At 44.2% G+C, this 16,636-nt stretch overlaps 1 protein-coding gene across 6 annotated transcripts in view; it reads right to left on the minus strand.

Moving 5' to 3' along the window:
• Positions 1-244: 244 nt before the first annotated feature.
• The window catches only part of SAG (S-antigen visual arrestin), a 55,237-nt gene continuing 38,845 nt past the window's right edge, over positions 245-16,636 (minus strand). For all 6 annotated transcript variants that reach the window (XM_056564607.1, XM_056564610.1, XM_056564611.1 and 3 more), the window contains exons 13-15: positions 12,565-12,588; positions 4,048-4,103; positions 245-1,517 (exon numbers count right to left, since the gene is read on the minus strand). In XM_056564607.1, coding sequence (XP_056420582.1) covers positions 1,276-1,517; positions 4,048-4,103; positions 12,565-12,588 — 322 coding nt within the window. In that variant the 3' untranslated portion in view covers positions 245-1,275. The remainder of the gene's footprint in view (positions 1,518-4,047; positions 4,104-12,564; positions 12,589-16,636) is intronic.

The following is a 16,636-nucleotide window of genomic DNA, read 5'->3' on the forward strand; positions in this document are numbered from 1 at the left end:
ATGGTTATATTTTATCCGCCCTAATGGGCTCATTTTGATTGCATTTGTTTCTATCATGTGTTTTTGTAGAGGGGGTTGACCCCTGCCATGTGTACCCTCTTGTATGTTCTTCTATAAAAGAAAATTAAGGCAAATGTATATGAAGCCCTCTTTGAGGTGCGACATTACATCTCTTCAATTAAACCTAACAGCTTTTTTTTGTAGTACATATAATACCTACTATATAAAATACAAACACTTCCAGTTTTCATTTCCATAAAATAAAGATGGTAGTGGTTTCATTGGCTAGATTTTTTATTTTTGCCCATCATATATAGTAAAACATAATCCTCCACATTAAACATTCTACAATTGGTCATGTATTTGTAAATTATTTTAAAACGTTTTAAGGGCAATACTTTCCTTTTATATCTACAATTGGAAAACGCACCCTATAAAATCCATGGTGTAGTCAGAAGGATGCAGGCAATATTTAAGACTTTTTAATGGTAGTTTCTTCTCAATCTATGGATTTGGTTAATGCAAACAAGTATCATTAGGTGATGTCATATTATTGGAAATGAATCAGAAAAGTTGCACTAGAATATGATTGTAATGTAGTCAGCAGTATCATGCTCCCTCTAACCCAGGGGTTCCTAAAACTATACTGTTTTGGGACCCATATGGGGGCAGTATGAAACCACCCACCCTACATGCCAATGTTAAATTTCCCTTTCTATGAATTCCCTAATATTAGTTTTTTTCTTGCTTTTCTGTTCAGAGGCCAATGGTGAAGCTATGGAAGCACTTCATGGCACTTCTCAACACTGTCCCACATCTAGCAGGCAAACAATAGGTTTTTTTTTGGGGGGGGGGGGGCTGGCCATGTTAACAGATCATCAAATAATCAAAGAAATAATAACATAGCACTCCACTTGCGGTGAAAAATAGAAGTAAATTTTATTCTGGCAATTCAAAATTATGTGACCTTCCTCAGACCGTAGTCGCCTTACCCCCCTACTTACCACACGGTTATCGGGTACCGTTTATTCCTTAATTTCTCTTCTCCTCTGCAGCAATCCGGTCTGAGGAAGGTCACATAATTTTGGATTGCCAGAATAAAATTTACTTTTCTTTGAGTATTGAACGGATGGGGACCCTTACTGTGCACCCCCGCTCTTGCAGAGGGTGCCGTATTCTCTATCAATAGATCATCAAATAATGTCAGATCATAACATGAAGATTAATTTATTATGCAGAAAGATTGTCAGCTGGCCTCTAAGGAGGGAAGTCATGTCAAAATATCCAATTTGTTATTTTCAAACAATTATTTATGTGCAACATTTCCTGATCTGCTCTATTACACAATATCACAACACCTAATGTAGGTCTCTTATTTGCTATGTATGATCTGGAACAACATTCAAGGTAGATTTTATTTTTCATCATCTTCTTCTTCTTCCTTCTCTTCAGGTTGCAATTCATCTTTAAGCTGGTCACGTGCAAACTCTTCAAATACCATATCGTCATCTGGCTCGCTGTGTAACATAGTAGTAAAATGACAATTAATTGACTATTCATACAATGCTCTTCATACATATGCTGTTTATTATTGACTTTAATCTAATGACTTGCCAATGATATATGACAGAAGAGAGCTGAGACTGCTACCAATTGTGAAAATGGAGGGGTCTGCAGTTCTATGCGCTCTTTGTTGGCTTTTAATTTCGTGATTTCTATATGACCAATCTATAGCAACCGCATTTTGTGACAATGGCAGTATAAGGCCATGTTTCCAAGTGAAATCCACCGGAAAAAATCAGCTTGAAAATTCTGAGCCCTATTGCTTTCAATGGGATTCTGCTGCACGGTGAGAACCTCAGAATTTCCATGGCAGAAACATTTGCCGCGGAAATCCTGATTTTGGTGTCCGCAGAAACAATGAACAGGTTCATTGCTTTTGCGGATTCCTCTCAGCCACGCCCCTTCCATTCATGTCTATGGGGTGTGGTGCGATGTAACTAGGGGGCATGGCCATGACATCACAGCCCTGGTTCTGAGGCAGCGCCCAGGGGCTGCACCAAGATCGCGGGAATCCCCAGCGGCGGGACCGCTGCGATCTTATCCCCTATCCAAAGGATAAGATGTATAAAGCCGGAATACCCCTTTAAGTCTGCATCTAGCACATGCGATTATTGCACCAAGGCTCCCACTGTTTTCAATGTATAGCTGGTTGGAGGAGCTTATACTCTTTTGCTTATAGTTTGTCTGCTAGTGGCCACAGGTATACCCAGACTTTTTAGCTGTTCCTCCAATGATCGTGACAAGAAAAGGTTTTTACCTTAACAGAAATCAATCTCAACTATAGCCTATTAAGAATTTTTAGACCAGTTCTAGATTTTAGAGATAAGAATTACAAGACAATCCCATAATGTTTTTTTTCCCTTTTCTTGATCTGGAAAAACATATTCCATTAATAAAATCATTTACTTGGAACACAAAACATCAACTCCTGGTGCAAATGCTCACCATCTTATTTTCTCACTAAAAAACATTTTTCTTACCCTTCTTTGGCTGCCATAGTTGTGAAAGCAAAAAAAAAAAAAAAAATATGTATTTAATGATAAATCAAATATAGTAAATATGGCAATATATCCTAAGGATCTAGAGTGGGCCTTCTCAGTTATCAGAGTGAAAGAACCTGGTTTGCACACACATGCCTGCACACAGCCATGAATATTTTTAAAATGCATATGACATAATAAGATAAAACCAATAAAACATGATGTTTAAGAATGTATTGGTTTTGAACTTTAAAGGGGTTGTCCAGGAAGCAGAACAAGTCCGGGATGGGGCGGTGCTTGTCCTGAATATCACGTGCAAGCAAAACCAAACACATATGCAATTTCCAATAGCTGCAGGATGTTACTGATGTCGTGGCAACATCATAGTGTATAGAAGACTAAAAAGGAATCCGCTAACAATAGAATGGAGCTAAGAGCATTGCTATACGCTCGAAATGTGTTGGATGGAGTGTAGTCTGAGTCTATGCATTGTTATGTTTTTATGCAACACATGAGTATAAAAAGAACAGGCGTTTGCTTCACACCAGAGCTGGATACTTTTCTTCTACTTGTGGCAGCATCACGAATCTACAGGACAATGCATAGTTTTGCCCACACACAATGATCAGGACAAGCACCTGCCCCATCCTGTCCTAGAACGGTAGGCAGTACAGTGACCCCTCGACCTACGATGGCCCCAACATACGATCATTTCAACATGCGATGGCCTCTCAGTGGCCATCGCATGTTGAAAGCAGCATCAACATACGATGCTTTTGTATGTCGGGGCCATCGCATAAACGGCTATCCGGCAGCGCAGACTGCTTCAGCTGCCGCCGGATAGCCGTCTACGGTGCCCCGTGAGCTCCGGTGACGATCACTTACCTGTCCTCGGGGCTCCGGCGCGTCCTCTTCGGGATCCTCTACATCGTCGGCGCTCTCCATCGATGTCATCACGTCGCTGTGCACGCCGTCCCGTCATCCAATAGGAGCGGCGTGCATAGCGATGTGATGGCGGCGACGGAGAGGGCGGTTGCCGGGGAAGCAGAGGCCTTGCCGGAGCATCGGGAACACCTCGGGGAAGCGGCGGCATCGATGGACGGCGACATCCCGGGCAGCGGTGATGAGCGGTGATGGTCCGGAGCGGAGGGGACAGGTGAGTACAACTTTCGCTAACAGTGGTCTACAACCTGCAGACCTCCAGATGTTGCAAAAATACAACACCCAGCATGCCCGGACAGCCAACGGCTGTCCGGGCATGCTGGGTGTTGTAGTTTTGCAACATCTGAAGGTCCGCAGGTTGTAGACCACTGTCCTATACTTTACATTGCACGGATCCCTCAACATACGATGGTTTCAACAAACGATGGTCCGTTTGGAATGGATTACCATCGTATGTTGAGGGACCACTGTACTTCCAAGACGACGAGTAGAAGAGGTAGGAGCGTTCATGGAAAACCCCTCAAACTTATAATTTAAGGCTTCCAACAAGGCCGTCACTTACCTCCACTGTCTGGCTTAGGATGCATAAGAATGAAAGGAAGTTCCGTAGAGACTTCACTGCAGGAAAAAAAGAAGACAGACTGAACAGTGTATCTTGTATTACAACAAACCCAAGCAGCTTAAATCACACTAAACGTGTGTCATAAGAGTTTGGTACAAAAGGGCCTGCTTTTTTTAATTCAGTAACAGCAGCATATCTGGCCAAAGGCTTTGTATGAATGGGAAAACTAACAAAAAGTAGTGTAGCTGACTTAGCAAAAGAGGTATGCCTGAGGTTACGGGTGTTAGCTACACCCAGATAGGCCAAATGATATTGGAAAAGGAAAAAATGATATATATATATAATGCAACCAGTCCTCAAATGTATACAAAGGAAAGAATATTAGGTCCAGTACGGTACAATATTATAATATTTATTAAATAAAATGCAATATATTAAATTAAACAACTGGAGTCTAGCGCAGGGCCCTTGCGCAGGCTCCAGGTACAATAGATATTGGGGGAGATTTATCAAAACCTGTGCAGAGGAAGAGTGGTGCAGTTGCCCATAGCAACCAATCAGATAGCTTCTTTCATTTTCCACAGGCCTCTAAAGAGGCCTGTGGAAAATGAAAGAAGCAATCTGATTGGTTGCTATGGGCAACTGCACCACTCTTCCTCTGCACAGGTTTTGATAAATCTCCCCATTATGAGTGTAAATGTGATATCATGCCAATATGGTCACTATAATAAATAGAATGAATAAAATATTCCCCACTTTCTATTACTGGGTATATTGAGGTAGAAAAACTGATAAAATATCATGAAAAATCAGGGGTATCATAAAATAGTCCAATATATGAATTGTGCAAAGTCAGCTACATTTGTAGATAAGTAGCGCTAAGTCAATGCTGCTGGATTAGTGTATAACAAATCCTAAGTAGGATTTCAAGTTTATAGTAAGAACCAGCTTTTGCCCGCGGCTTTGCTCGCGTCACTTTGGGGTAACATAGATCTACTTTTTACCATCCTATAGTAATGAGGCCGCTCTGGGTAAAGTCTATGGGCATCCAAACAACCCGGATTCTAACAAACATTACATCTGCTATTCAGAAACAAAAAGGGGGAACCTGCCTTCTTATATACTGTCTGAGTGCAGCGCGTGCATGTCGCATTTATAATGAGGTGGCCCGCCTTCTCGCACTGCTTATATACTATATTTTTCGGAGGATTATTATTATGTATATACAGGTACAGACAGATGTTGTTTTTATTTAAGAGTAATGGTGCAAATTTTCGAATTCAAAAATCAACCTAATCTTAATTCAAACAAACCTTGAACCACCGTTTTACCCCTTCAGGGGTGGAATTTTTGAAAACGTTAAAACACATGTTTCTTTATCTCTAATTGTTAGCCTAAAAACAAAGTTTCAGAATGATAGACTTCCATACAAAATGTCAACCTTTTTCACCCCTTTAACCCCTTCAGGACCAAGCCCATTTTGGCCTTAAGGACCAGAGCGTTTTTTGCACATCTGACCACTGTCACTTTAAACATTAATAACTCTGGAATGCTTTTAGTTATCATTCTGATTCCGAGATTGTTTTTTCGTGACATATTCTACTTTAACTTAGTGGTAAAATTTTATGGTAACTTGCATCCTTTCCTTGTGAAAAATCCTAAAATTTGATGAAAAATTTGAAAATTTTGCATTTTTCTAACTTTGAAGCTCTCTGCTTGTAAGGAAAATGTATATTACAAATAAAAAAAAATTTTATTCACATATACAATATGTCTACTTTATGTCTGCATCATAAAAGTGACGATTTTTTACTTTTGGAAGACACCAGAGGGCTTCAAAGTTCAGCAGCAATTTTCCAATTTTTCACAAAATTTTCAAACTCACTATTTTTCAGGGACCAGTTCAGGTTTGAAGTGGATTTGAAGGGTCTTCATATTAGAAATACCCCACAAAAGACCCCATTATAAAAACTGCACCCCCCAAAGTATTCAAAATGACATTCAGTCATCATTTTAACCCTTTAGGTGTTTCACAGGAATAGAAGCAAAGTGAAGGAGAAAATTCACAATCTTCATTTTTTACACTCGCATGTTCTTGTAGACCCAATTTTTGAATTTTTACAAGGGGTAAAAGGAGAAAATTTATACTTATATTTGTAGCCCAATTTCTCTTGAGTAAGCACATACCTCATATGTCTATGTAAAGTGTTCGGTGGGCGCAGTAGAGGGCTCAGAAGGGAAAGAGCGACAAGGGGATTTTGGAGAGTACGTTTTTCTGAAATGGTTTTTGGGGGGCATGTTGCATTTAGGAAGCCCCTATGGTGCCAGAACAGCAAAAAACCCTCACATGGCATACCATTTTGGAAACTAGACCCCTTGAGGAACATAACAAGGAATAAAGTGAGCCTTAATACCCCACAGGTGTTTCACGACTTTTGCATATGTAAAAAAAAAATATTTTTTTTCACTAAAATGTGTGTTTCCCCCCAAATTTCACATTTTTCCAAGGGTTAATAGCAGGAAATACCCCCCAATATTTGTAACTCCTTCTCTTCTGAGTATGGAGGTACCCCATAAGTTAACCTGAAGTGCACTATGGGCGAACTACAATGCTCAGAAGAGAAGGAGTCATATTTGGCTTTTTGAGAGCAAATTTTGCTCAGGGGGCATGTCTCATTTAGGAAGCCCCTATGGTGCCAGAACAGCAAAAAACCCTCACATGGCATACCATTTTGGAAACTAGACCCCTTGAGGAATGTAATAAGGAATAAATTGAGCCTTATTACCCCACAGGTGTTTCACGACTTTTGCATATGTAAAAAAAAAAATTCCACTAAAACGTGTGTTTCCCCCAAATTTCACATTTTTGCAAGGGTTAATAGCAGGAAATACCCCCCAATATTTGTAACCCCTTCTCTTCTGAGTATGGAGGTACCCCATAAGTTGACCTGAAGTGCACTATGGGCGAACTACAATGCTCAGAAGAGAAGGAGTCATATTTGGCTTTTTGAGAGCAAATTTTGCTCGGGGGGCATATCGCATTTAGGAAGCCCCTCTGGTGCCAGAACAGCAAAAAAAAAACCACATGGCATACCATTTTGGAAACGAGACCCCTTGAGGAACGTAACAAGGGGTACAGTGAGCATTTGCCCCCCACTGGTGTCTGATAGATCTTTGGAACAGTGGGCTGTACAAGTTTTCATTTTCACGGACCACTGTTCCAAAGATCCGTCAGACACCTGTGGGGGGTAAATTCTCACTGCACCCCTCATTACATTCCGTGAGGGGTGTAGTTTCCGAAATGGGGTCACATGTGGGGTTTTTTTTTTTTTGCGTTTGTCAAAACCGCTGTAACAATCAGCCACCTCTGTGCAAATCACATCAAATGTACATGGTGCACTCTCCCTTCTGGGCCTTGTTGTGCGCCCCCAGAGCACTTTGCGCTCACATACGGGGTATCTCTGTAGTCGGGAGAAATTGCGTTACAAATTTTGGGGGGCTTTTTTCCCTTTTACCTCTTGTGAAAATGTAAAGTATAGGGCAACATCAGCATGTTAGTGTAAAATATTAAATTTTTTTACACTAACATTCTGGTGTAGACCCCAACATTTCCTTTTCATGAAGGGTTAAAGAAGAAAAAGCCCCCCAAACCTTATAACGTAATTTCTCCCGAGTACGGCGATACCCCATATGTCGCCCTAAACTGTTGCCTTGAAATACGACAGGGCTCCAAAGTGAGAGCGCCGTGTGCATTTGAGGCCTAAATTAGGGATTTGCATAGGGGTGGACATAGGGGTATTCTACGCCAGTGATTCCCAAACAGGGTGCCTCCAGCTGTTGTAAAACTCCCAGCATGCGTGGACAGTCAACGGCTGTCCGGCAATACTGGGAGTTGTTGTTTTTCAACAGCTGGAGGCTCTGCTTTGGAAACAGTGGCGTACCGGACGTTCTTATTGGGGGAGGGGGGCTGTGTAGGGGTATGTGTATATGTAGTGTTTTTAACTTTTTATTTTATTTTGTGTTAGTGTAGTGTAGTGTAGTGTTTTTAGGGTACAGTCACATGGACGGGGGATTACAGCGAGTTTCCCAGCGCAAAATTTGCTGTATCTCAAGATGCGAGAAACCCACTGTAAAAGCCTCGCCCATGTGAATGTACCCTGTTTCTAACTCAGTGTTTCCTAACCTGTGTGCCTCCAGCTGTTGCAAAACTATAACTCTCAGCATGCACTAACAGACCATGCATGCTGGGAGTTGTGGTTTTGCAACAGCTGGTGCACCCCCCTTCCCCCCCCCTGTGAATACAGGGGGGGGGGGGGGGTGCACCAGATGTTGCAAAACCACAACTCCCAGCATGCATGGTCTGTTAGTGCATGCTGGGAGTTATAGTTTTGCAACAGCTGGAGGCACACAGGTTAGGAAACACTGAGTTAGAAACAGACAATGTTTCCCAACCAGTGTGTCTCCAGTTGTTGCAAAACTACAACTCCCAGCATGCCCAGACAGCTGAAGGGCATGCTGGGACTTGTAGTTCGGCAACATCTGAAGGGCCAGATGTTGCTGAACTAAAACTCCCAGCATGCCTGGACAGTCAGTGCATACTGGGAGTTGTAGTTTTGCAACAGCTGGAAGAGCACAGATTGGAGACCATTATACAATGGTCTCCAAACTGGGGCCCTCCAGATGTTGCAAAACTACAACTCCCAGCATGCATGGTCTGTTAGTGCATGCTGGGAATTAGTTTTGCAACAGCTGGAGGCACACAGGTTAGGAAACACTGAGTTAGAAACAATGTTTCCCAACCAGTGTGTCTCCAGTTGTTGCAAAACTACAACTCCCAGCATGCCCAGACAGCTGAAGGGCATGCTGGGAGTTGTAGTTCGGCAACATCTGAAGGGCCAGATGTTGCTGAACTAAAACTCCCAGCATGCCTGGACAGTCAGTGCATGCTGGGAGTTGTAGTTTTGCAACAGCTGGAAGAGCACAGATTGGAGACCATTATACAATGGTCTCCAAACTGGGGCCCTCCAGATGTTGCAAAACTACAACTCCCAGCATGCCCAGACAGCCAAAGGCTGTCTAGGCATGCTGGGAGTTGTAGTTTTCAGACTCCTAGAAGCAGCAGTGAAGATCTTCACTGCTGCTTCTGAGGACCATGTACTTACCTGCCGGTCCCGTCGCTGCTCCTCCACGTGGCCGGTCCCGCGCTGCTCCTCGGTCCCGCCAGGTAAGTCCGCCGGTCCCCTGATGTTCCCCTCCTATGCCGCAGGTCCCCGCAGCCATCGTCCCCCGTTCTGCCCGACTTCCAGGGGCGGGCAGTGCGGGGGATCTGAACTTTAACCCCAGATCACAGTGATTGGTCCGCAGGGACCAATCACAGTGATCGCTGACCAGGACCATCAATGGATGGTCCTGGGGGTGAAGCAGAAGTTGTCCCCTGCTGGAAACAGCGGGACTTCTGCCAGTTAACCCGTGCGATGCTGCGCATCGCCGGGTTAACTGAATGGCATATATAAACGCCGGGATGCGCGAACGCACTGCACAACCCGGCGTTTATATATGAAATTCTGCGGGAAGGGGTTAAGGGTTGAATTTAGAAAAATCCCTTTCTTATTCCTCATCTACGTCTTAAAAACAACACCTGTGAAAAAATTCAGCTTTCTAGGTCCAAGGGTTTAGGCTGGGCGTTGATGAGTCAGTGAGTCAGGCCTTCTATTTTTATATATATATATATATATATATATATATATATATATATATATATATAAATATATATATATAGATTAGTTAGGAGTAGCCGTATTAGTCCAGTGATGCAAAAAGCAAAATCATTGGTAGTTGCAGTATCTTGTAATACCTTTTTTATTGGACTAACAAGATTTTGTAGAGACAAGCTTTCGGGATTCCTCCCTTTATCAAGTCATAAGCATTTCTGAGCTCACAAGGAGAAAACACAGGTTCTATCTCACAAAACTAACCCCTGCATATTTTGTGAGATAGAACCTGTGTTTTCTCCTTGTGAGCTCAGAAATGCTTATGACTTGATAAAGGGAGGAATCCCGAAAGCTTGTCTCTACATAATCTTGTTAGTCCAATAAAAAAGGTATTACAAGATACTGCAACTACCAATGATTTAGCTTTTTATATATATATATATATACATGTATTTCCGAATTTCCAGACCGCAGCCATCTATCTTTTGGAAATCACCGCAGTTATCACATAAAGCTCCGCCATCTACATCTGCTCAGCGCATCTTCCGGCAGGCACTACCAGCAATGGGCCGGACACCAGTCCGTGTCATCCCGCATCCAACGCTAAACAGAGGAGCTCCCATATACCAAAGCAGGGTGGTGAGTGGTGCAGTGCACCGGAAATTCTTACTATAAACTTGAAATCATACTTAGGATTCTACACTAATCCAGCAGCATTGACTTAGCGCTACTTATCTACAAACTTAGCACAATTCATATATTGGACTATTTTATAATTTTTCATTATATTTTATCAGTTTTTCTACCTCAATATACCCAGAAATAGAAAGTGGGGAATATTTTATTCATTCTATTTATTATAGTGACCATATTGGCATGATATCCCATTTAAACTCATAATATCTATTGTATCTGGAGCCTGCGCAAGGGCCCTGCGCTAGACTCCAGTTGTTTAATTTAATATATTGCATTTTCTTTAACCCCTTAAGGACCGAGCGTTTTTCAGTTTTTGCACTTTTGTTTTTTCCTCCTTACCTTTTAAAAAGCATAACCCTTTCCATTTTGCACCTAAAAATCCATTTGATGGCGTATTTTTTGCGCCAACAAAATTCTACTTTGTAATGACATCAGTTTTTTTAACCAAACATCTATGGTGAAACAGAAAAAAAAAAAACATTGTGTGACAAAATGGAAGAAAAATCACCATTTTGTAACTTTTGGGGGCTTTGGTTTCTACACAGTATGTGTTTTGGTAAAAATTACCACTTTGCTTTATTCTGTAGATCCATACAATTAAAATGATACCCTACTTATATAGGTTTGATTTTGTATTACTTCTGAAAAAAATCATAACTACATGCAGGAAAATGTATACATTTAAAATTGTCCTCTTCTGACCCCTATAACTTTTTTATTTTTCCATATACGAGGTGGTATGAGGGCTCATTTTTTGCACCGTGATCTTTTATTGGTATTATGCTTGTTTTGATCAGGCTTTCTGATAATTTTTTATTCATTTTTTTATGGTAGAAAAAGTGACCAAAAATATGCTATTTTGGACTTTTTTTTTGGAATTTTTTGGCGCGTGCGCCATTGACCGTGCGGTTTAATTAACGATATATTTTTATAGTTCAGACATTTACGCATGTGGTGATACCACATATGTTTATTTTTATTTACACTGTTGTTTTTATGGGAAAAGGTTAGTGATTCAAACCTTTATTAGGGAAGGGGTTAAATCATCTTTATTGACTTTTTTTAAACTTTTTTTGCAATGCATTGATCAGTCTTATCGACGGTTGATTGCTCAAGCCTGGATTTCAGGCTTGGAGCAATCAATCGCCGATCGGAAGCACAGGAGGCAGGTAAGGCACCCTCCTGATGTGTTCTAACTGATCGGGACATCACGATTTTACCGCGATGGTCCCGATCAGCCGGGAAGCTTTCACTTTCAATTTAGACACGGGGATCAACTTTGATCGCCGCGTCTAAAGAGTTAATGCTGGACATCAGCCCGATCGGCGATGTCCGGCGTTAGCTGTGGGTCCTGGTTGCTTATTCTGTAGGTCCATACGATTAAAATGATACCCTACTTATATAGGTTTGATTTTGTCGTACTTGCATTGATCAGTGTTATCGACGGTTGATTGCTTGGATTTCAGGCTTGGAGCAATCAATCGCCGATCGGAAGCACAGGAGGCAGGTAAGGCACCCTCCTGATGTGTTCTAACTGTTCGGGACATCACGATTTTACCGTGATGGTCCCGATCAGCCGGGAAGCTTTCACTTTCAATTTAGACGCGGTGATCAACTTTGATCGCCACGTCAAAAGAGTTAATGCTGGACATCAGCACGATCGGCGATGTCCAGCATTAGCTGTGGGTCCTGGTTGCTTTATAGCAGCCGAGACCGTGCGGGTATGATGCGCACTCACCTACTGAGAGCGCATCATACCTCGGGAGCCACAGGTGGACGTTAATAAACGTCCAAATGCGGCAAGGGGTTAATAACTATAATAATATTGTACCTAATATTCTTTCCTTTGTATATCTTTGAGGACTGGTTATGCATTATAAATATATAATTTATTTCTTTGTATGAAACGGGATGAGCTACAGATAGATATAGATAGATATATGTTAGCTCAGCCTCATTCCTATGAATAAAAATAAATTGCACTTGCATTGCATTAATTACCAATTCTACAGTAACTCGGGTAAATTTGCGGAACTCAATTTGTTGGCCCTTTATGATCTATATGGTGGTAGACCCTCATTTAATGTGGTAATAAAAATAAATAGAGTACCTTGAAGTCATGTCTCCCAATAATCTGCAAATAATAAACAGAAGAAAAGAGAATTTCAATTTTTACAAAGGGTGAACTCTGGGCCAAAATCCACAAGACATCTATAACTAAGAGAACTTAATGCTTAGATAGATTTAACTGTTACGCCTAGCGCTCCGGGTCCCCGCTCCTCCCCGGAGCGCTCACGGCGCCTTTCTCCCTGCAGCTCCCCGGTCAGCGCTGACCGGGAGCGCTGCCCTGTCATGGCCGTTGGGGATGCGATTCGCACAGCGGGACGCGCCCGCTCGCGAATCGCATCCCAGGTCACTTACCCGTTCCCGTCTCCTGCGGTCATGTGCTGGCGCGCGCGGCTCCGCTCTCTAGGGCGCGCGCGCGCCAGCTCCCTGAGACTTAAAGGGCCAGTGCACCAATGATTGGTGCCTGGCCCAATTAGCTTAATTGGTTCCCATCTGTTTCCTGGCTATATCTAGTCTCCTCCCTTGCACTTCCTTGCCGGATCTTGTTGCCCTAGAGCCTAGTGAAAGCGTTTTTGTGTGTTTATACCCTGTGTACCAGAACTTTGCTATCTCCCCTGACTACGAACCTTGCCGCCTGCCCCCGACCTTCTGCTACGTCCGACTTTGCTTCTGCCTACTCCCTTGTACCTCGCCTATCTTCAGCAGCCAGAGAGGTGAGCCGTTGCTAGTGGATACGACCTGGTCACTACCGCCGCAGCAAGACCATCCCGCTTTGCGGCGGGCTCTGGTGAAAACCTGTAGTGTCTTAGAACCGGTCCACTAGCACGGTCCTCGCTATCCCTCTCTGGCACAGAGGATCCACCTCCTGCCAGCCGGCATCGTGACAGTAGATCCGGCCATGGATCCCGCTGAAGTTCCTCTGCCTGTTGTCGCCGACCTCCCCACACTGGTCGCCCAGCAAGCCCGACAGATTGCCCAACAAGATCACCAGCTGTCGTACTTGACCACCATGACTCAGCAACTCCAGTCGCAGCTACAGCAGATTCAGTCTCAGCTACAGCAGCAGCAACCATCTCCTCCGCCAGCTCCTGCACCTCTTCCGCAGCGAGTGGCCACTCCTAGCCTCCGCCTGTCTTTGCCGGACAAATTTAATGGGGACTCTAAGTTTTGCCGTGGCTTTCTTTCCCAATGTTCCCTGCATCTGGAGATGATGTCGGATCAGTTTCCTACTGAAAGGTCTAAGGTGGCTTTCGTAGTCAGCCTTCTGTCTGGAAAAGCCCTGTCATGGGCCACACCGCTCTGGGACCGTGATGACCCCGTCACTGCCTCTGTACACTCCTTCTTCTCGGAAATTCGAAGTGTCTTTGAGGAACCTGCCCGAGCCTCTTCTGCTGAGACTGCCCTGCTGAACCTGGTCCAGGGTAATTCCTCCGTTGGCGAGTACGCCATACAATTCCGTACTCTTGCTTCTGAACTTTCCTGGAATAATGAGGCTCTCTGCGCGACCTTTAAAAAAGGCCTATCCAGCAACATTAAAGATGTTCTGGCCGCACGAGAGACTCCTGCTAGCCTGCATGAACTCATTCATCTAGCCACTCGCATTGACATGCGTTTTTCTGAGAGGCATCAAGAGCTCCGCCAGGAAAAAGACTTAGATCTCTGGCCACCTCTCCCACAGTCTCCACTGCAATCTGCGCCTAGGCCTCCCGCCGAGGAGGCCATGCAAGTGGATCGGTCTCGCCTGACCCTGGAAGAGAGGAATCGCCGTAAGGAAGAGAATCTTTGTTTGTACTGTGCCAGTACTGAACATTTTCTGGTGGATTGCCCAATCCGTCCTCCACGTCTGGGAAACGCACGCTCACACTCAGCTCTCGTGGGTGTGGCGTCTCTTGATGCCAAGTCGGCTTCTCCACGTCTCACGGTACCTGTTCGGATTTCCACTTCAGCCAGCTCTCCCCTCTCAACCGTGGCCTGTCTGGACTCTGGAGCTTCTGGGAATTTTATTCGGGAGTCCTTTGTGAATAAATTCCATATTCCGGTGACCCGTCTTGTCAAGCCACTCCGCATCTCCGCGGTCAACGGAGCCAGGTTGGACTGTACCATACGTTTCCGCACGGAGCCCCTTCTTATGAGCATCGGATCTCATCACGAGAGGATTGAACTTTTGGTCCTCCCCAATTGCACCTCGGAAATTCTCCTTGGACTTCCCTGGCTTCAACTTCATTCCCCAACCCTGGATTGGTCCACTGGGGAGATCAAGAGTTGGGGGTCCTCTTGTGCCAAGAACTGTCTAAAACCGGTTCCCAGTAACCCTTGCCGTAACTCTGTGGTTCCTCCTGTATCCGGTCCCCCTAAGGTCATTAAGGACTCTGCCTGCCACAGGAAATGCCCCTCCCCCCCTCCCAGGCAAGCTTCTGTGTCCCCTCATGGCCCTCGTCCTGGTGTCACACTGCCCCGTGCCAGGTCTCGCCCTCTGCCCTCTCTCCCCATTCCTACTCCTGCGGTTCTGCCTGCCGTTGAGGAATCCCTCCTTCCTTTCCCGGTGTCCTCATCCCAGGGGAGGCAGTTACCCGATAAAGAGAAGGGGAGACCTAAGGGGGGGGGGTACTGTTACGCCTAGCGCTCCGGGTCCCCGCTCCTCCCCGGAGCGCTCACGGCGCCTTTCTCCCTGCAGCTCCCCGGTCAGCGCTGACCGGGAGCGCTGCCCTGTCATGGCCGTTGGGGATGCGATTCGCACAGCGGGACGCGCCCGCTCGCGAATCGCATCCCAGGTCACTTACCCGTTCCCGTCTCCTGCGGTCATGTGCTGGCGCGCGCGGCTCCGCTCTCTAGGGCGCGCGCGCGCCAGCTCCCTGAGACTTAAAGGGCCAGTGCACCAATGATTGGTGCCTGGCCCAATTAGCTTAATTGGTTCCCATCTGTTTCCTGGCTATATCTAGTCTCCTCCCTTGCACTTCCTTGCCGGATCTTGTTGCCCTAGAGCCTAGTGAAAGCGTTTTTGTGTGTTTATACCCTGTGTACCAGAACTTTGCTATCTCCCCTGACTACGAACCTTGCCGCCTGCCCCCGACCTTCTGCTACGTCCGACTTTGCTTCTGCCTACTCCCTTGTACCTCGCCTATCTTCAGCAGCCAGAGAGGTGAGCCGTTGCTAGTGGATACGACCTGGTCACTACCGCCGCAGCAAGACCATCCCGCTTTGCGGCGGGCTCTGGTGAAAACCTGTAGTGTCTTAGAACCGGTCCACTAGCACGGTCCTCGCTATCCCTCTCTGGCACAGAGGATCCACCTCCTGCCAGCCGGCATCGTGACATTAACTTTAATCCACATAGATTTTTCTACAGTGTAATTTTTTTTAAATCCCATTGTATTGTTTTTACTTTTGGTGCAGAAATCTGCCACTTATAAATCTTGTTATTCCACCAAGATTGTGGATGAGATGTGCACCAAAGTCTGCAGACACTCTTTCTTTAATGGGGACTGCGGTACTTAACGGAGTACTCCAGTTTACTAAAATGTATCCCAGATCTCCTACATGGCATCCCAGCTTTCTGGATGAAGAGAGCGGTGTTGACCACATCACGAAGCAGTGGTCAACACGCCTCCTCTATGCATCTCTATGGGAGAGCCAGAGATACACGAATGATGCAATGTAAGTCAGTCTGTAAGCAATGTATGGTCAGGTTAATAACACCGGACATAAAATTCAGTTAAAACTATTAAATAATGTTTTCCATTGAAGTATATGGAAAAGTGTCAGTCAGTGCTTGTTCATTATTTGTGCCTGTAAGTAAGAAATAATGGCCCATATAACAAAGTAGTACCATAAGAAAAAATAGGAAATAACATGTCATTTCTATAACTTGCTAGTTTAGAAAAATGGTTCTATTTTTTTACAGTGACAAACTATGACCGAAAATACAGTGAACATAGCCTAAAATATAAACAAAAAGTAACAAGATATATAATACAAAGACACAAATAATTAAGATATATTTAGAAAATATATGTATAGATAAATAAAAGATTTGTAAAGTCAGCCTGTGTCTTTTTGCTGTTTCCACAGTTTGATTTATGGCACACCAATTTTTTGGGTGCATTCTAAACTTTTCCCTG

This window comes from Hyla sarda, chromosome 3 (genome assembly GCF_029499605.1).
Source record: "Hyla sarda isolate aHylSar1 chromosome 3, aHylSar1.hap1, whole genome shotgun sequence".
In the NCBI taxonomy this organism is placed as follows: Eukaryota; Metazoa; Chordata; class Amphibia; order Anura; family Hylidae; genus Hyla; species Hyla sarda.